Genomic DNA, 22,254 nt, shown 5'->3' with positions numbered 1-22,254 from the left:
TCTTGATAGTTTTTTTTAGTCTTATTTGTATTAGTGCATGAATAATACCTTTTCAAGACCGTCAGACAGCTGGAAACCGAAAGAGAGTAGGCTCAGGCCGCTGCCCTGCCAAGATTTCTCTCATTGTGCACTGCATGGTGTTACCTAATTGTGTACAGAAGAATCAGGACGTAAAACTCCATTCATTACATTTTTAAAAATCTATTTCAGTCGATGTATGACACGTTGCGACGTAGATGTATTACACCGTGTCATAAAGGAATGGGATTGAAGAACATCACGGCAGGGGGAGATAATAACAAATCAGCACTACCCCATACAGCGTCTCATTCTTATGTTGAAGGTTCGGATTTATTAGCTTAATCATACAGTACGCTGTCCATGTGGCCCTTACCAGCCTCAGATTCATAGTGATTGTGGCAGACCCTTACAATCTCTGGTAGAAATTTTGACGGTTATCCGGATAATCGACAATGTATCTGTCAAAGACTTCTGTAAGGATCTATAATTTCAGCATAAATTTATTGATACCAGCTGTCCTGAGAGGGATTTGACATCCAAATTGAACGATGGTAAGATGCACGAATTAGATTAGTTGCGTCGCGTACAGGTAGAAAGTCCAGAGCAGCTGTGCTTTGTTTTGTCTACCTGTGAAAATGAAACGAATTGTTATTGCATTTCAGAAATTCTAAGAGATGAAAGACCCGGATCAGTTCAACGTCCGGTTGCTCCCTCGCCACCAGAACGTAAGTTCACTAAAATACCGAATATGTTTCGGGCTACTAAGACAATGGTGGAGGGTCTTGAAATTGAAGAACCATCTCATTGTTCAGATTGTTTTGCTGAAGTATTCAGTTCAAGTATTTTAAACCCAATGTTTAAGCCATAGAAATCTTTCGACTTGCTAGTTCTTGTGGGCCCTGATCCGTTGGTAATTTGAAGCATGCCACTCTGACTCTGTCACGACGAAACGCTGTTTGCAGTGAGGTCGACTAAATCAAGGCCATGATTAGATTCTGCCAGCTGCAATGTCGATCTTAGTCCACCATGCTAACAACGAAATATTAAATAATGGCCTGGTGAGTGGCGATAGATCTTTTTACCGGTTTGCATGTTGCCGCATTACAAGTAATTAACCTAGGAGATTGATCCAGTTAGAAAATAGATCACGAAGTAAAACTCCAAACTTTTATTTTATATTTCAGGAGAGTTTGTATTTCGACCCAACTCAACTCCAGTTCTAAACCACGGTTCTTCAGTATCAGATCTTCAATCTCTTCATAGTAGATTTAATATTGATCTTCATTTAGCTGAGAGATAAAAACCACAATCAACAGGGCCAATAGGAGTTAAATACCGGGACTAAGATGGTGATGAACATCCGAAATGTCTCAAAAATAGAGAAGACTAGTCTTCGAAAATTCTTTTTTTCTGGCTACGAACTTATTCTGATTTCACTTTCACCTCTGTATCTCACGATCTGTTAGCTGTAACAATGTTGATGTTTTCAAATTATTTGAATCTGCTTTAATTATGGAACACAATTTTATGGTATAATACTCCTTAGTTCGCTCCACAATGGTAAATTAAATGGTTGTAAAATCAAGTATCGGTGGGGTGTAGGTAACTGTGGTATTTCTATGAATCATAAAGAGCATTAGGTAAAAATTGTCTTGGAGACTCAAAGTCAACAGGCAATTCTTTCCCAATGTAAAATGATAGCTAATTTGAAAGTGGAGGGGGGGGGGATGGGGGCTGTAGAAACATCACTGGTGGACACTCGTCAAATGTCTTGAAATCATGAGAAAAACGTCAGCGCCGTACTATTCCCTGGCCTTCTCTTATTGGGAAAGGTTATTTTTTTTTTTGAGTGTTAATAATTTCAGTAAAAGTTAGAATTTTGGGGGTTTATGTTTATTGTTAATTATGATATTAATGTTAATTGGTGTTGAATTATTAAAATCAGTGAAAATTATAACAGCTTGTGTATTTATTCTGGATGCTGCCGATGATATAAACATGATTGGATGATATGCCACGCCCATCCACGTCGTCGAGTAAACTATGCTCCTTATCAATAAACAGATGAGACGGTGGTTCACTTTTTCCAAATAGCTTATAACGAGGTGGTGACTCATGCCAGAGGGATTACCTGTGTTCACATATTCATATACTATTCGACAATTTCGTGGATGTGTTCATATTTACAATCGATTGTTAAAAGGTTTCCCAAGCTTCTCATGCCTGTCTGGGACACTTATATAACATCTATTTGCAACATTCCAATTTTTCAATCGGAAGTCTGTGGTTCCTGCAATTTCCACTTAAACCAAGAGTTTGATGACGTCACTATTAATCGCAAGTCCGTGGCACACCTAAAAAATTCAGAGAACCTGTTAACAATCCCTTTAAGAGAGTCCACACACTCAATATTTTCATTCATATAATTCATGTTTGTTGTCATATGTTGTTAGTAAAAAAAAAACAGCTAGAAAACACCCATACAATCCCATTAAAACCTTACTGTGAAGTCGGTTGTAATAGAGAGGTTCTACTGTAAAGAATATGCAACTGGTAAATCGGAAAATGCTGTTAAGGGAAATAACTCTATTCATCAATATGGCCGACTTCGGCAATTAATAAATCAATATTTGGCAAATATTTTGTGATTTCTTCAGAATTATGACGAAAATATTTTATATTTGTCTCATTGACAGCAAAATGTGACAGAGGTAATCTTTACTCTTATTCATAGTGGATTTGTTCAAGAAATAATCTCAATTTAGGACATTTTATACGATATTTTACCAGTCCTGTGCGGTAAACATATCAATTCAGTAACAAAATCTTATTGTTTAATAATAATATTATCATTATTGCCAATGGCAATCAATTGAATTAAATTTTGGGCAAACGATTTTGAACAAAGTCGTTGAAAATTTTTGCAATCAAATTCAAACAAGCTTCTCTAATTTTGTCAATCGTAATTTTCTCCCTTCCTTAGATTTTTTATATTAAATATTTTACACCATTTTAAACCACAACAAAAGATTATAAAACAGGACCAATCACTTTGGAAAACTATGAATTTCAATCAGACAAAATTGAAGTGACTTAGATTTAAACATGGTGAGATTAAAATAGTGATTAGTGCAATAAGACTTTTTTTAGGAATTAGCTATTTTTTAATAATTTTTTTTAACTAATTTTAATGGTCTAGTGCTTCAGCTGATAAGGAGAAATTTTAACTAGTCTACTTGTACAGGGTGAGCATTACCCTTTAACTGACAAATATTTTTTCAAAGAATTGACAATTTGTGATGCAATAGGTGGTTAGTGTCATTGAATCAAATCTTCAAGGATATTTACTTGTTACCATAAGAGTTTTCTTTTTAACTTACTTTATTGCGGTATAACTTGTAATAAACTTGAAAATCAAGAATATTTGAATAGTAAAATGACACCATGATAAAATTGACGTCATTTCTACGTGTAATCAAATTTCACAATATCATTATTTAATGTTGAAATGTAGACCAAACATACATTTTTTATTGTTTACAAATTATCACAGATTGTTAAATTATATCATCACTGTCATATTTTGCCATACCGTCAACCAAAATTTTTTTTAAGTACCGGTAGCCGCAATATTGCGACAATGGCAGTTAAGGTGTTAAAGTTTTGAGGTAATGATAATAATAAATTGTTTCTTTTTCAGCTTTCTGGTTTTGAAATTTAAGTTAGGAAAACTAAAACAAGAAAGAAAATGAGTCGAGATTCATCAAAATTATCTCGCCAAATCAGAAGGGTCATTAACAGAAAATTTGGAGGTTTGTTTTGACTTTGCTTTTCTTCTATTATTACCAGACATCTAATTTACCTATATATAACACTCCTCTGATAGCTTTTTTTTAACTAAACTGGTTGTTTGTTAAATTTCCCCAACAACAATTAGTAGAAACCTGTTGGACAGCCATTTTGAATGTTGTCAATGGGTTTCTGAATGTTTAGTTGTCTTCTGCTATCTACCATGATTGCCAAAGAAGTTTTATATGAAGGCCTTTATTCTTACCTACTTGCCTGAAATTCAGGAATTTAAACCACTTTAGTTTCGTCGAGTTTTTCTCTCTACTCAAATTTTGCTGTTAAATGAACAGTTGTGCCATTTTTTTGACCAATTAAACTTTAGTGTCAGAAACACGAATTTTAGCTAAGCCAATCAGTAATAGTGTTCACAGCTCACTGTTGAAATTTGAGCCCTTAAATCCATGTGTGTCCAGAATTAGCCGTGTTTGAAAGTTAAAAAGACAAGTCGTTTATTTTTTAGACACTGCCATATATATGAAATACATCTATAGAAATAGGAAAAGAAATTCCTAGTTTGAGATATTTTTTTTTTTAGGAATTGTGCAACTTTCGTACATTACTAGTACAGATTTTACTATTTACATAATACATTCAAGACTCAATTAACCCCCCAAAATGGCACATGTTCCCTGTTTAATTACTGTCCAAGGTTAAGGAATGATGTATAATAATTTATCTATTATAGGATGGAAGAAGTTTGTGTTAGTGTTGATATGTTTATGTATATTGATATACTGTATTACCTCACTCTTCTCACATGGTAACTATACTCTTTACTCTGGAGTCAATCCAGCCAATACCTTTCACATTTTGCAATTTGGTTAACTAGTTCTATCTAGTCATTAAGCATCGTGTCCAAAACACACCCCATTCGTCATATTTCTCAGGGCAGTTGTAACACAAGTGAGAAAAATTACATATGGTATTTATAGCTACATATTGTCCAATCAAAATGGGCCCTACTGTATTGGTAGGAAATTTCAGCCAATCAAAACAAATCACTCGATCTGACATTTTGTTTGCAAACATAAACAAAACGAAAGCAGCGTGACATTACAAGTTTTGATGAATATGTACGGTACAGAATTGAGTAAGATTTTCAAAATCAAATCAAAACTTACTTTGGAATATTTACTTGGAAAGAATGTGTTCTTATCTCTTCTGGTGTTTTGTTTACATGACCTCATTGATTGGTCAGATTTAAATGCCACCAATCTCATTTCCATGCCCACAAAACGGAGTGTAGCGGTCTTAGTTTAATACAGGTTAATAAGACCACATGTGTCAAAACCCATATTTGTGATACAATGGTCATTTGGAAGGAAATTATGAGACCCCAAGGGCTGTGCATGTTATAGATCCCTTGACAGTTGGAAATTCGAAAGGATAAGCTCCTAGCAATATTTCCATCCCATTTGTCTACATTTTTCAGATGCAGAAAAGTAGGATGTACAACTCCATTTCATTTCTTCTTCATTGAAATGCTGAATGTGTATAATGCCTCATTAAGAAATGTGAATTGTGCCTCTGACAATACAGTGATACCTCCTTGATTTAATTTGAGAAATGTTTGTTTTTCAGATCGTCAGATGTGGGATGTCAATTTTAATGATTGGAATGTAACAGGTAATATAATTGAGTTTTTTTAGTTCTATATTTATGAACAATGCCTGTCTTACAACTTATGACAAATAGGCAAAGCTTATGATTATAATGAATCCAATTATTTTTATGAGAAGGGCTGGGTGATCTGGATGCAAGTGGAGATCATGATATTGATTTAAGAGCATGAAAATAACCTGTTTCAAATAATAAGATACTTATCACATATATCATGGTGATTATCATATATCACAAAATGGGGATATTTTTTTTTTTAATTGAGGTTAATAAATGAATATATTTTAGGTGATAACTGTGGGGTGACATGTAAACCAGAACAACATACTTTTTATATTAAAACTGGGGACTCCAACTTGTATGGACCTACTATTTGCTATGATGGAAAAATGTAAGTAGACAAAAATTTAGACTAGCTTATAAAGTTGTAAACCTCCAAAAGAAATGATTGTGAAACTAAGAGAATAAGAATGTAGCCTAGTTTGTTCTTTATTCTGTAACAATATAAACTATAAGTAAATTTTAATATGGACTTAAAGGGACAGTGGCACCATTTCTTGACTAATCATACCTTAGTCTCAGAAACAGGATTTTTTCAGCTTAGTTAATCAGTAATAGTGTTCACAGCTCACCGTTTAAATTTGAGCCTTCAAATCCATGTGATTTTAAAATTCTGTGTTTGAAAGTTAAAAAGATGAGTCGTCTTTTCTTGAGACACTGTCATAATATATAGAAGACATTTATTTTTCCACCTAAAAACTCCCATGATAAATCTGTGTTCTCTGTGAAGTTTGTATGAATATATTTTGTCTTATTTGTAGATATATAAGTAATGAATTAAAGAATTATGGAAGAGGTCTCAATATTTTACTCATAGATGGTATGTGTGTATTTCCTTATTATATTAGGTATTTTTTGCACACAGAAACATAAAGTGCCACACTATCAGAGACCCAGACTAACTTTGGGTCAAATAGCAGTTTAAAACACCTCATTGGATCCAACACAAGTTGACATTAGCAAATCACATTGAAAAACTGACTAACTATCAACAAGATGGCTGCAGATTCGGGGGGATTTTCAGGTCTAATTTTTGTTGGCAAGTAAAACACAAACAAGGGGCAACAAAGCATAGCATTTTTAGGCGGGGATTGATTATCTGTCCCTCCCCGCTTGGGACATAAAAAATGAAAATGTTATTCTACTTTCACTGCCAAAATCGTGTTAGATACATTCTCCGCCTTAGAATTGAACAAATTTTGCCAAATGTGGAGGATTGAAATTAGCTTAACATGTATATTGAATTTAAGCATTTTCACCCCAAAACACAACTTCATTATTCGAATTGGGTGTAGAAAAGTAGGACATAAAACTCCATTCATTTAATTTTCTCTTCAGATAAAACAAAGAAAGTTACAGACATAAGATCATTTGATACTTATGAAGACGGTAAGTTGTTTTAGTTATCAGCAAATAGACTCTCAGTTGGCTCATTTGAAATTCTAGTCATATTGGTTGCGCTTGATTGTATGTTCTGAACAGGTTACGTCTGCACTCAATCGAATATATAAAAGCGAAATGTGTCACATTCAAAATTTTCCCATCTTTTTTCTTCTGCACCATTTTGAATTCTGCCTGCACCTACATCGGGACACGTGGAATGTGTTATGAACTTAGTTAGTTGATTCCATGAATTCAGAACCTGCAGAACATGCAAAGTAAATGATATAACCTAGAAATATACTATTTTCCTTAATTCGTTTTGAATCTATTGCGTTTTCCAGAAGCTCCTCTGATACGCTTTCTGAAGAAAACTGTTCCAGAAAATGGGATTATATTGGTTGCCAGTTTTGATGATGCTTCTCAAAAGTAAGTCAATAATATTTCTTTGAAATAAAAGGTTTGATCTACCAGCTGAATCTTCAGGCTTAAGGCTAAGGAGTAGGATATTGCTGAGTTCTTGGCAATATTGACCACAATTTACACGTTTTTAGTTGCGTTTACAATCCCTTTAATAATCAGTATATTCACTCATTGGCCATCAAGAATGAGGCTGATAACGCAAACAAAGGCAACATGGTGGCACTGCAATAAAATCACCACCTCGACATCATTAAAGCCTCCTTTTTCAGTCCTAGTAACGCAAAACTAATTTGACATCATTAAAATTGGACTTGATTATGCTATTTAGGGATACTTTCAGATGAATTTTACCTTGAGACATTTTTGAGAAAGGGCAGAATAAAGCCCATTTTCTCTGTTTATCAGGCGTTCAGTGATGTCACGTAGGCTATTCATTCATATGATGTAATTTGCATTATGAACCTCGCTTTGAGTGTCTCAAAATGGAGGCGTGACTAAGATTTGCCTGTTTGTAGTTTAAAAGAAGATAGTAGAAGGTGGTTAAAGTTGTATGGTAGTAAAGCTGTAACTGATCTTAGTTATCGTGAAGGATTTGTAATGGTAGGACAACGTGGCTTGAATGAAGGACTGGCTGTTGAATTTGTAAGTTACTTATGGTTTTAAAAGATTTTGATTATTTATCAAGTTTGTTATTTGTGTCACATCTCTGTTCTAATGTTCAGAGAAGTTGGATGACTAATCATTCTGTCACAAGTAATTGATTTAGAGACCTGAGCCAAGTCTCCAAACCATCCATCTTGACAATATCGAGCTATTACAAACAGTCTTATACCTTGACATCATTAAGCAGTTTCCTTTTATCACAAAAATTTGTCTGCCATTTGTTTAATTTTAAGTAAACTTTAAAGTAATAGCATTTTCATTTTCATAAATGAACATAAGGGAACCCATCTTTAAGGCCTCTTAGACCACGCCATTGCTCCTGTGAGTTCAGATTTGTGTCTTTGAACATTTTTCTGTGTTTTGTGTAATTGCTTTTAAATTTTAGGTAGTAAAGAAAAGAAATGCAGCATTCGCCCCTTATGTAGAGAAAGCTGGTTGTTTTGATATTCCTTGTAAGTTTTTAGCACTTTATCTTCAAAGTTTCAATATTTATTAATTTATAACTGTGATATTTGGTAATATAGTTGATGAGTGGTTAGTGTCCACTGTCTTATAAATAGTTACTATATATATTAATTTATAACTTTATAACTGTGATATTTGGTAATGTAGTTGATGAGTGGTTAATGTCCACTGTCTTATAAATAGTTACTATATATATTAATTTATAACTTTATAACTGTGATATTTGATAATATAGTTGATAGAAGTGGTTAATGTCCACTGTCTTATAAATAGTTTCTATATATATTAATTTATAACTTTAATACATGTGATATTTGGTAATATAGTTGATGAGTGGTTAATGTCCATTGTTTTATAAATAGTTACTATATATATTAATTTATAACTTTATAACTGTGATATTTGGTAATATAGTTGATAGAAGTGGTTAATGTCCACTGTCTTATAAATAGTTTCTATATATATTAATTTATAACTTTATAACTGTGATATTTGGTAATGTAGTTGATGAGTGGTTAATGTCCACTGCTCTTATAAAAAGTTTCTATATATATATTAATTCTTAACGTTATAACTGTGATATTTGGTAATGTTGTTGATGGAAGTGGTTAATGTCCACTGTCTTATAAATAGTTTCTATATATATTAATTTATTACTTCATAACTGTGATATTTGGTAATGTAGTTGATGAGTGGTTAATGTCCATTGTCTTATAGATAGTTACTATATATATTAATTTATAACTTTATAACTGTGATATTTGGTAATATAGTTGATGAGTGGTTAATGTCCACTGTCTTATAAATAGTTACTATATATATTAATTTATAACTTTATAACTGTGATATTTGGTAATATAGTTGATGAGTGGTTAATGTCCATTGTTTTATAAATAGTTACTATATATATTAATTTATAACTTTATAACTGTGATATTTGGTAATATAGTTGATAGAAGTGGTTAATGTCCACTGTCTTATAAATAGTTACTATATATATTAATTTATAACGTTATAACTGTGATATTTGGTAATGTAGTTGATGAGTGGTTAATGTCCACTGTCTTATAAATAGTTACTATATGTATTAATTTATAACTTTATAACTGTGATATTTGGTAATGTTGTTGATAGAAGTGGTTAATGTCCACTGTTTTATAAATAGTTACTATATATATTAATTTATAACTTTATAACTGTGATATTTGGTAATATAGTTGATGAGTGGTTAATGTCCACTGTCTTATAAATAGTTACTATATATATTAATTTATAACTTTATAACTGTGATATTAGGTAATGTTGTTGATGGAAGTGGTTAGTGTCCACTGTCTTATAAATAGTTACTATATATATTGATTTATTACTTTATAACTGTGATATTTGGTAATATAGTTGATAGAAGTGGTTAATGTCCACTGTCTTATAAATAGTTACTATATATATTAATTTATAACTTTATAACTGTGATATTTGGTAATGTTGTTGATGAAAGTGGTTAATGTCCACTGTTTATAAATAGTTACTATATATATTAATTTATAACTTTATAACTGTGATATTTGGTAATGTTGTTGATGGAAGTGGTTAATTTCCACTGTTTATAAATAGTTACTATATATATTAATTTATAACTTTATAACTGTGATATTTGGTAATGTTGTTGATGGAAGTGGTTAATGTCCACTGTTTATAAATAGTTTCCAACAAATTCAGTCAAATCAGTAAGAAATTTGGTGATTCTGTATAAAATCTCCTCTTTTTAAGGAATAAGATGTAACATCAAGTATCGATACAGGACCTGTCGATACGATACACATATATATTACATGCCAGAACTACCCTATTGGATGAATTTATTCTATTTTCTTGTATGGCTGCTTATAAAAACTGCCACTTTTTAAGGAATAAAAAGGTATCATCAAGTATGACCTTTCAATACGATACATGTATCGTTGCATGTCGTATCACGGTACGTCGATACACTGATATATCATATCATCTGATTGTATTATATTTATATTAACAGTGGGAGAACAACACAGTGTAGAGTTATTATTACCAGATGTATTATATAAACAAGAGATTAGTATGGGTGAAGTATTATTAAACTGTGGTTACGAGGGAGTATGTCAGGCTGACAGTTTCCCTGTTCGTATTGATACAGGACAATCTGATAAAATATCATTTCAAATCTGTGTTAATGGACATGTGTAAGTATACTGTTTGACTTCAGTAACATTATGCTAAGAAACCTATGCCAAGTCTGAAATTGAGAAAAGAAAAAAAAACAACCTTTTTTACAAGCATAACAACTTCATAACAAGTTCATGATGATCATTGATTAGTTATGGCATGTCGTTTGGCAATGTAATGCTTGCATCACTAACAAGAGTGGCTTAAACAAGGGGCACAGGAACTATTTTGTCGCCGACAACGACAGACAAGGGCACACAAGAGGACAGAAAATCTCCAGTTGGCCATTTTGGGCTTATTTTTAGTTGATGGTCATGTGATAGAAGTGTCATGTGACTTTTATATTTAACCCGTAATGAAATGAATATAGAATGACTCTGATATGTTGGATGATCAAGAGTCTTGCCTCGTTCTGAGTGCGGGCATGCAAAGCAAACAAATGCCCACAAAACTAAAATCACTGACAAATATCAAACATGTTTGATGTTCAAAATTCTGTCCTCAAAGCGCTAATCATGTGGTGAAAGCGTCACCGCATGGGAGATTTTACTCCAGATTCTCCTTGGCAACAAAAAATTTTCAAGTCGTTAGTTGCACATTCATCCAAATTTTCAGAGTGTTTTTTGTGAGTGTCCTTTTTTCAAAATCTGAGCACAAATTGAAAAGCGACCTTGTAGAACAGTTTCTAATATAAATTCTGCAATGTTTCTAGAATGATGAGTGATGCGCTGAATAAAGGAGGTAGAGGTTTTAATGTATTAGTTATAGATTCTGTACATCTACAACCAACAGCTACCATTCATGTTGATACTTATAATTATGGTAAGAAACATTCTACTTAAAATACGTTACTGTTTTCTGATATTTTCTACATCATTGTAATCTAACACGTTTTCTACTACAATCCTGTTCTACTGATGTTAGTTTGAACCAATCAAAGTGTATCATGTGATGTAGAATCTTAACAATCTCTTTAAGAGACTCATAATAAAATGTCTGTTTAACAAAAGAAGTATTTGTGATAATTGACATGTCAGATTGCTCTAGATTGTTTTGTATGTAAATGGATGATGCTTATTTAATGTATGATATATTTGATGTAATTGTAGACAGTACTGATTTAGAAGTATTTTTAGAATCACTAAATAAAGGTGATATTGTGATAGCTGTAGTCAGAGACGAGGCCTCCAGAAAGTAAGATCGATATCATTGGCACTTTTCACTTAGTTATTGTGGTTCCTACATTGTCATTAAGAATATAATGATTTATTTTATTATTTTTATGAAAATAAAATCGTAGAACATTGTTTCAAACTTCTCCAAATTTTCTCAAATATTGTATTATTCTACAAAGTATTAAGCTGTCAGTGGACAGTTAATGTTTGATAACACATCAAATTGGTTTTATTGGAACATCTCATTAATAGCATTTCTTTTCCATGTGTAGATTAAGTCATCCAGCTAAAGAATTATTAAATAAACTAGGAAGCGGTCATATACAGAACCTGAAATTCCGAGATGTTTGGTATTTTATCGGTCAGAATGGAATTAATGGTTTCACAACATATGAACAGGTAATTTCCTACAGTCGTAATATTTATATGAGCATTGAGTATACACTTAAAACATCCATTTGCACTATTCTGATATCCCATTTGACTGTTCAGGGACATGAAATTCCAGAAAATCTTGCCAGATTATGGCCTCACTTTTGCTCAAATTTAAAGATGGGTTCCCTTATTTTCATTTATGAAAATGAAAATGCTAATAATTATATGAATAGGAAGTAAAGGTGTTCTAATGACTAAAAAAAATACCAGTTTGCCTCACATGTACATAATTAATTCATAATTAGCTAAATTAGAAGATGATTACCAGCAGAATTCCAATGAGTTACCGATCAAAAAGTCTTTTTTGTTTATCCAGACTGTGCATACATGGACATTTATGATTGGTTAAAACTCTCAATTATATGCAATAAGAACATACATGATAATTCATCAGAAACACCAATTAATCAAATAGATTAATTTGATACTAAAAAAACAAGGAAACCCATCTTTAACAAGTCCAGTTTAGGGTAAAATGTTCCCTACACACAGCATATATGCCCTATAACCCCAATGTGTTCTATTTTACATTTAACTAATCTTTTTATTTGTAGATAAGCTATGCTGGTGTAGATGGAGAATGGCCAAAAGCTTTAGAGAATTCCTTTTGTGTACCAAAGAAAAGTAAGATTATTTTATTTTTCTTTTATCGATAAATTTTTCAAATCTTTAAATATAATGAATGAATAAAATGCAGCACTCAGACAACATTGCATTACTTTTTGGGGAAGGGAGGGTGTGATTCTCCCTAATGGATAGGCCTAGGATGAATTATATAGATAAAACAATAATGCTTCAAGTCCATGCAAGCAAAGGAAAGATTCTCCACCGTAAGACATGGCAAAAAGAGTGTTCTAATAGTATTTTGCTGGCAAAATGTTCCTTATTAAGAATGGATGGAGTTTGCCATCTCCCATTGCCCCACAAACAATGTCAAGCTATTACTGTTTCTAATTCCTTAACATCATTAGATACTATTCTTGTATCACTGAATGGAGCGATTTGATTGAATTGTACGCAGATATAGCCAATCAGAATCCTCAACAGTAAACATTATGGCTGATTGTTTAGGTTGGGGGCACTGATTGGCTGTATTCGCTTGTGTACAATCCAATCAAATTCTTACAAACTTCAGTCCTGCAAGAAAAGTGCGAAAAGATGTCAAGGTAGTAAGCACATCTTGAATGATTATCAGTATAATTTGGTACCGATTCTACCCCCCTGTAGTAACTGGAAGACAGATTATTCCTGATCCTGAAGTCCATAGAAATGATGAAAGAAGAGGATTCTGTAAAAAATATAAAGGATATTATGAACTCTGTGATCGTAAGTTAGCTCAGTCTTTTTTGTCAAGTCTTTTTTGTCTAGTCTTTTTTTGTCAAGTCAAAGTCTTTTTATGTCAAATCTTTTTTGTCAAGTCTTTTTTGTCTAGTCTTTTTTGTCAAGTCTTTTTAAGTCAAATCTTTTTTTGTCATGTCTTTTTTTGTCAAGTCTTTTTTGTCAAGTCAATTTTATCAAGTCTTTTTTTGTCAAGTTGTCATTTGAGAGCAGACTTTAGTTGAGAATCATTTTCTGTAGTAACCTTTGTTTCTGTGCACAAATGGCAACAATTTTAGGATAGCATTTAGAATGTTTGAAAAACTTTTATCTTGTATGTCGTGCTGAAATATATTATGGGTTTTTTGCTAACTTTATCTGACCACTGAAGGAAAATACATTAGTAATTCATGCAATATCTTGGCTTGATAAACCGACTCAAATTTGAAGCATTTTAAGACTGGTATAATTTGAATTTAAAATTTTCAAATCAATTTAAATGTTAATTAATTAATTCGCATCTCAGTATATAGCAATTAAGTAATTGATATATTTTGATTTGATTTGTGATGTTGATTACAGTCTATCTCATGGACATTTTTTTATATTTTGATATGATATGTTCCAGCGGCCCATGTTGATGATATTATCACCCCAGTAAAGATACTGAGTCAGCAATTAGAGACTAATAAAATATACTCTACCCCTATACTTATTATACCAGGTAGGTAATGTATAATTATTTCTTCTTAAAGGGACAGGTGCCCCATTTTTTTTACCAATTGTACCTTAGTCTCAGAAACTGGAATTTTTTAGCTAAGCCAAAAAGTAATAGTCTTCACAACTGACTATCGAAATTTGAGCCTTCAAATCCATGTGTGTCCAGAAGTATCCACGATTGAATGTTAAAATGAGACTCTTCCTTTGAATCCACATTCACCTCTTTATCAATGTATAAACTAATAATATTACAGGTATGAATCACAATGCTCTAGTTAGAACTCTACAAACAACATTGATGCAACCAGGTATCAATACAGACTTTGTCACGGTAAGACTATATTATAATTATTCATTATAGGATGGATTTCACCATTGCAGATATTCTTTTGTCAGTAATCAGATATTCTGATTGTATTTGTTGTTGAGCTCATATTGAATAAAGTACTTGGGCCTAGACTGAAAGTAATATCACTGCTTAAAATGAACAATTTCAGTAAGTATTCATCAGTTGGACTTACCAGGTGCCGTGATTAAAGAAAAGAATATCTATATAAGACAATATATCCATTGAACTAAGTAGTTACTGAAAAACACCACTAAGTTTAATGGATTATAACTTAGTTTTATAGATTTATTGGATTATAGAGGGATTCTGTCGTATAGTTTTGAAACCAGGTAAATCCCCTGATGAACAAAGACTCATTTTGGCCAAATTCTATTTTTTGTCATCCCAGGAGGTGACATACCCTGAAGAAGAGGCAGCTGCCTTCCCAATTTTCTTCGAAACGCATAACACACATTCGTTTTGTGAATTTCAAGGATTTTGCATCATGTACTTCTCAACTTCAGGTTTTCAATGTGGGCCTTAGTCCAATACCTTGATTGCTACCTAATCTACATTATTGAATATTGCATTTTTGCAGATATTTTGGGATGAAAAGTTTCCAGAGTATGGGGAACTGGCTGGATTGTTCAAATTTCAAAACCAGTCTATACCTGGTAGTCTTCGTTATCAAGGTAATATATACAATAAACATCGTTCCATATCTGGTAGTCTTGAATACCCAGAAATATAACATATCTTAAATTATCAATCCTCACAATTGGTTAGCTTGACACATTTGGGATTTATGGAATCAACAGAACATTCAATAAAATAAATTGGAACAAAGTTCAGAACGCATTTCACTTTTGCTGAAAAAATGGTAGGTGCAGACAGAATTCAAAATGGCGGAGAAGGATATAAATGGGCAAATTTTGAGTGTGACATGATTTGGAACAGAGATTTGGAACAGACTGAATCTCTTCAGAACTCTCCAATAAAGTGACGGAAAATGGCACTTGCCTTATTGAAGAAGTATTTGCTCCTTCTAATAAAAATAATATTTTTTTGTAGATCAAGTGATGAAAGCTATTTCAGCTGGTTTAAGATTATTCCCTGAGAAGGTACATGTTATTATAATTGTTCTTCCTCTGTGGTTGATTTGGACACATTTAATTCCTTGTTAGATAAGCTAAACGTAGCTCTTTACAAAATGACATTCTGGCAAAGGATTAAAGTAGATTAATGGAAGCAGAGTGTTTTTTTCTGAATTTTTTGTGAAATTGAAGAAAGATGTCTGAAGAACATACTGATTATGTCTTATCTGACTTCATTCTGAAAAATGATAAGGGTGGCGCTCGATTGGTGAGCAATAAAACACGTTGAACGTTGCATCCCTTATGGGCCAAAAAAATAGTAAGCACAGACAGAATTCAAAATGGCGGGGAAGGTAACTGATGGTAAAATTTTTAATGTAACATATTCATCTTCCATACCCATTCAATTGAGGGCAGAAGTGAAACAGATCCAATAGAACTCTCCAATAGAATGCCAGCGAGGTAACAGAAGTAGCATTTAGATCTTTAAAGAATCAGGGCAAAAAAAACGAAGGATATCAACTCTGTGGCAAGCCTCTTGGTAATATATATGATTATGATTTTTCAGGTTAATTAGTTGACTGGAATAATGGCTTATCTAAGATCATTAGATTTCCTAACAGCTGCTTCTTAGCATTGATCTTTACCAGATTATTCCAACCCATTTGCTGCCTATTTTAGTGGAATAATGATGAAATTGTAGATTTCTAAACTTGTACAGAAATTAAATGTTTTTTAAACTTAATTTATTTCAGGATTATTTTATAGTGTTAGAAGAAGATTTATTACTGACAGCAGATTTCTTGAATTTTATGTCCCAATGTGTAGAAACTTTAGGAATGGATGAATCTCTTATTGGAGTCTCAGCCTGGAATATCAATGGTAAGTGTTTCATTTCTTTATTTCTATCTTTTGTATGATGATTTCATGCTATTGAATCTGACTACATCTCTATTCATGATGTGTTCACATCAATAATTATAACTAAACCAATAGAATGAACAAAACTTTAAAATTCTCAAACTTGGCCAGTATATTCAATATTCATCAGTGGACTTACCTATACATCAGAATACCTCTAAAATCTGATAATTCTTAACCAAATAATTATAAAACTACAGGTAATTATTCATAGAACCACAAGTAAATATTCATAAAACTACAGGTAACTATTCATAAGCTAAAAGTTGTTTTTCATTAAACTACAGATAATTATTCATAAAAGTACAAGTAATTATTCATCAAACTAAAAGTAATTATTCATAAAACTACAAGTTATTATTTATAAAACTAAAGGTTATTATTTATAAAATTCATAAAAGTACAAGTAATTATTCATAAAACTACAAGTTATTATTTATAAAACTAAAAGTAATTATTCATAAATTTACAAGTAAATATTCAAAAAACTACAGGTAACTATTCATATGCTGAAAGTTGTTTTTCATAAAACCATTAGTAATTATTTATAAAACTACAAGACTATTATTGAAAAACTGTTATAATTTTTGAAGCGTTTTCAATAATAACTTAGTTTTATGATTATACAGTGATGCTTTTGTATATTTATGACACCACAGATTCAAAAATATACATCACAGTGAACATGCTTCCAAAAAATCCTCAAAATTTGAGGCCAATGAAAAACTTATATCACTGTATATATTTTCTTCAGGATATGATGAGTTAAGTGGGAACAACTCTTTAATGTATCGAGTAGAAGAATTTCCAGGTCTGGGCTTCATGATGAAAAGATCAGCTTTAAAATTATTGATAGAGCCACAAAACTTCAAAACATGTTGTACACACAGGTATTTATTCATTCATTCATTCATTCATTCATTCATTCATTCATTCATTCATTCATTCATTCATTCATTCATTTAATTTTTTATTTATTTATTTATTTATATATTTATTTTATTATTTATTTATCTATCTATCTATCTATCTATCTATCTATCTATCTCTATCTCTATCTCTCTATCTATCTATCTATCTATCTATCTATCTATTGCACTATTGCACTATTGCACTATTGCTCCTCCAGTCTAATTCAGGCAGAAATGAAGAATAATAATGGTGTCCAGGATATACATAAAAAATCTGAAAACCTCTTTACAATCCCTTAAAAGGATATATTCAAATTTCAATTATAGCCTAATTTGGCATTCATTCATTCATTTATTTCTTCATTGTTTTATCACTTTCTTCTTCCAATACTGTAATCTTATTCATTTATTATTCAATGATTACGTTCTTTCCATCCATTCATTTACTGCTTAAAAATTCACTAACACATTCATTCATTCATTCAAATTTTTCATTCATTCATTTGTCCATTCTTTTGTTCCAGAGTATGGATAGGTTGGAATGTTAAACCTGAACTAGAAGGAGAGATGTTGGTACCTGATGTATCGCGAGTATTTAGACAGGCTATTCAAGGTGCAGGAAATACAGATGAATATATACAAGCAATATTTAACAGACCAAGAGTAGCTAATTTGTAAGTTTTAATTCCTTCAAAAATATCTCAAACTAGACAGTTCACTTTCTATTTTTATAGATGTCTTTTCTATATAGAAGAGACTCAAGAAAAGACGAGTCGTCTTTTTAACTTTCTAACGCCGATAATTCGTGACATACATTGAAGGCTGAAATTTGGATGATGAGCTGTGAACACTATTACTGATTGGCTTAGCTTAAAAATTACTGCTTCTGAGACTATGGCACGATTGATTGAAAATGGGGAATCTAAAACAGTCATTTAAAACAGTGGTTTTCAACCTGTTTTTGTATGTGTCCACAAATAGAATCAGCATGAATATTGCTTACCAGGCACATTCTCACATAGTTTGATAATGTTAATTCTCTGAGTACTCTTAGACTATGTTAATTTAGACTGTGTATAGTGTAGTCATCATATGAGATGTTATATATATTGTAGTTGGAGAGTTTTTATTTTTCACAGTCTATGACTGGCTGTGACACATCAAATGTCCCCAAAGAAAAGTGCAAATGTCTCCACCTTGTGCGATTGTCCCTGTGGTTAAAAACCTAGGCCTTAAAGGAAAGTAACAAATTATTTTTCTTAAATGAAATATGAATATAATTACAGACAAAGTGATGTTTTATTAACCGGGATGAATAAATTAACTAACACAGCGTATGAAGAATTAATAGTAGATGATTTAAAACAATCAATTGTTGTTTTACCTGGTGAAATTACACTGTGTTATCAATCTGGAGGGTTCATTAAAGAATTCAACCAATCTTCACAAGGGTAAGTATAAAGACATTAGCTTTTAATATTAGCTTTTATTTTTAATATAGCCACTTCAGTTAGGGTCTTACAACAGCTCTCTTGAATTTTCGTCAAATTAACCTTTTGACCTACCTCATAAACTCCACATCACAAAATGCCAGCGCTGGAGAGGGTAGAAATTTGATTATTTAAAGCGGAGTTAGGTCAGAAGAGGACGAATGTCCTTAGAATGGGCTGTCCTTAGACCCTATCTGAAGTAACTGGGTTTTATTCTGGAAAACTAATCCAAATTAGAAATACAGTAATCTGATTGGATAATAAAACTAATTTATATTGAATTTTAGTAATTGACCAATCAAATAACTAAAAAACTAAAATCATCTTACAGGGGCAGTATGCAAAATTTTCACTATCAAAAATCGTTGTAAATTATATCCGAAAATATTTCTAAAATATGCTATTTATATCTATGTATCTAATTGATCAAACTGAATTTGTTTTAAAAAAGGGTTAATTAAAAAGTCAGCATACTAGTTGTTAATTAAGCTTTATTCCATATATGTTGATATTTTTTTAAAACCCTGTATTTTTCAGTACACCAATCTCAGTATTTTACAAACAAGATCATACCCATGATTACACCTTATTGAATAAATTAATTAAATGTTTTGGTTTTTATGTCCCAGACAAATATCCACCTAGAAATTTACATAAAGGTTTGTTTAGGTGAGTACCAATAATCTTTTTAAAAAAACAGTTTATTGACTTCAGAGACAGTTTAGTCATTTTGAAAGTAATGAGTATTATCCTCTACTGGTTCAGTGAGTTACTGACTCTTACTTGCTAACCTGAAGGTCTAGGGTTCAACCTAGAACCTAGAGCTGTGGTGGCTCAGTGGGTTAGAGGCATGCTCGCCAACCTGAAGGTCCCGGGTTCAATCCTGGCACAGGTCGAGATTATAACTTCAGATTTTTCAACCTGGTTTCCCCCTGTCAGTGATTTAGGTAAGAGGGGCTGACATAGAAAAAGTGCCTAGTCGTTCGAGGCCATGTGTGCTACAGGCTGTGCACATTAAAGATCCCTTGACAGTTGGAAATCGAAAACGAGCAGGCTAATGCCGCTGTCCTAGCAAAATTTCCCTCATTGCACCCTGCATGGCGTAACCAATCTTCATTAACCCATATGGTGCAGAAAAGTAGGACGTAAAACTCCATAAATTTCTAATTTTGTATTTTTCAGGTATTATTTTATGAAAAGAAATATATATTTAGTTGGTTCAGAGACAATTTATTATCCATATTTACCCCAGGATAAGATCAGTGAGGTCAATCCAGGCACTGGTGGAGGTTGAAACCTCACGTGACATTCCCAAATGACGCTACTTTTACTCACTCTATCAGAGAATAACTTATAGTTATAAACTATTCTTAATCCAGACAGTGTTCCATTTAAACTATGCCATCATCAAAAATGGAATAGGAGTATAACTTATAAACTATTCTTAATCTGTGTTCCATTTAAACTATGCCCTCATCAAAAATGGAATAGGAGTATAACTTATAAACTATTCTTAATCTGTGTTCCATTTAAACTATGCCATCATCAAAAATAGAATAGGAGTATAACTTATAAACCAATCTTAATCTGTTTTCCATTTAACCTATGCCATCATCAAAAATGGTATAAGAGTAAAACTTATAAACTATTCTCAATCCAGACAGTATTCCATTTAAACTATGCCATCATCAAAAATGGAATAGGAGTATAACTTTTAAACTATGTCATCATTCAAAACGGAATAAGAGTATAACTTATAAACTATGCCACCATCCAAACTGAAATAGGAGTATAACTTATAAACTATGCTATCATTCTAAAGGGAATAGGAGTTTAACTTATAAACTATGCCATCGTTCAAAATGGAATAAGAGTATAACTTATTAACTATGCCATCATTCAAAATGGAATATGGAGTATAACTTACAAACTATGCCATCATTCAAAATGGAATATGGAGTATAACTTATAAACTATGCCATCATTCAAAATGGAATAGGAGTTTAACTTATAAACTATGCCATCGTTCAAAATGGAATAAGAGTATAACTTATTAACTATGTCATCATTCAAAATGGAATATGGAGTATAACTTACAAACTATGCCATCATTCAAAATGAAATATGGAGTATAACTTATAAACTATGCCATCATTCAAAATGGAATAGGAGTTTAACTTATAAACTATGCTATCATTCAAAATGGAATTGCAGTATAACTTTCCTTAATCTGGACAGTATTCTCATTTAAACTATGCTATCCTCCAAAATAGTCTATGTCTGCAGCCAAAAAAGGTGCTGGAAAGTAGAGAGTAAAACTCCATTCCATTCTGTTACTATTGAGAGACAATATAAGAAATGATTATGATGGATTGTCCAGTGCTGTCATGGGACAGGATTGTGTTTCACAACATATAAAACCATAACAGTATTTTCCAGAAACTATTCTCAAGCCCTATTTAAGCTATTTTATGTACTTCGTATTTTGAAGGCATTATTCCTGTAGAAATTTAAACTTTTACTGACTTACTGTTTTTCCTTGGAATTCTCTATCTTTTGTGAATGTTAAAATTCCATGATCAAAATGCCTGTGATGTACATTCTTGCAAAGATATTTGTGCATATCTAGTGGCCGCTCGATTGATGAGGTCTGCATTTGCGGGATTTATGGAATCAACAGAATGTTCAATAAAACAAGATTCAGATCGCATTCCACTTTGCCGGAAAAATAGTAGGTGCAGACAGAATTAGAAATGGCGGAGATGGGCAAATTTTGAATGTGATATACCTGCTTTCATACCATACCCTGGTACTGTTCCAAACACAAACACCAACAGTCCATTTAGTTTGAGGTAGAGAAAATGACAATCAAAACTTATAATGTGTTCATAACTACTTAAACTACCTTGAAATAAAGTGGACTGTGTCTGTGTGTGTTTTGAACTATCCCTGCATGTGCACAAATAAATTAATGACTATACATCATTTTGTTGTACATATATTTTGTGTGAAAATGACAAACGTATTGTAAAATTCAAAGGATTCTGGAGAGATTATCATTCTTTTTGTGGTTCAAATCAATTGATATTGGCATTTTTCTTTTAAAATCAAACTATGTAGCACTTTAGCAATTCCAAACAATGAAAGTGGCACTTGAGCTTATTAATTGAGAAACCCTGTTCTAGA

The 22,254-nt window shown here is 32.0% G+C and overlaps 1 protein-coding gene across 1 annotated transcript; it reads left to right on the top strand.

Annotated features, from left to right (window-relative positions):
* Window positions 1–4,485: 4,485 nt before the first annotated feature.
* On the top strand, window positions 4,486–20,362 carry LOTGIDRAFT_173279 (hypothetical protein; the record flags this gene model as incomplete). The annotated part of the gene is made up of 25 exons (XM_009050747.1): window positions 4,486–4,519; window positions 4,556–4,630; window positions 5,452–5,496; window positions 5,779–5,881; window positions 6,312–6,370; window positions 6,889–6,939; window positions 7,275–7,359; window positions 7,869–7,995; window positions 8,402–8,468; window positions 10,511–10,694; window positions 11,390–11,499; window positions 11,787–11,871; window positions 12,125–12,251; window positions 12,842–12,911; window positions 13,515–13,613; window positions 14,233–14,328; window positions 14,579–14,655; window positions 15,251–15,344; window positions 15,724–15,773; window positions 16,502–16,628; window positions 17,422–17,557; window positions 18,103–18,252; window positions 18,865–19,029; window positions 19,606–19,737; window positions 20,251–20,362. 25 exons carry the CDS (start codon window positions 4,486–4,488, stop codon window positions 20,360–20,362), a joined length of 2,460 nt encoding a protein of 819 aa, XP_009048995.1.
* Between the last annotated feature and the right edge of the window lie 1,892 nt (window positions 20,363–22,254).

This window comes from Lottia gigantea, assembly GCF_000327385.1.
Source record: "Lottia gigantea unplaced genomic scaffold LOTGIsca_154, whole genome shotgun sequence".
NCBI classification, from domain to species: domain Eukaryota; kingdom Metazoa; phylum Mollusca; class Gastropoda; family Lottiidae; genus Lottia; species Lottia gigantea.
This window is presented reverse-complemented; position numbering and strand designations above follow the sequence as displayed.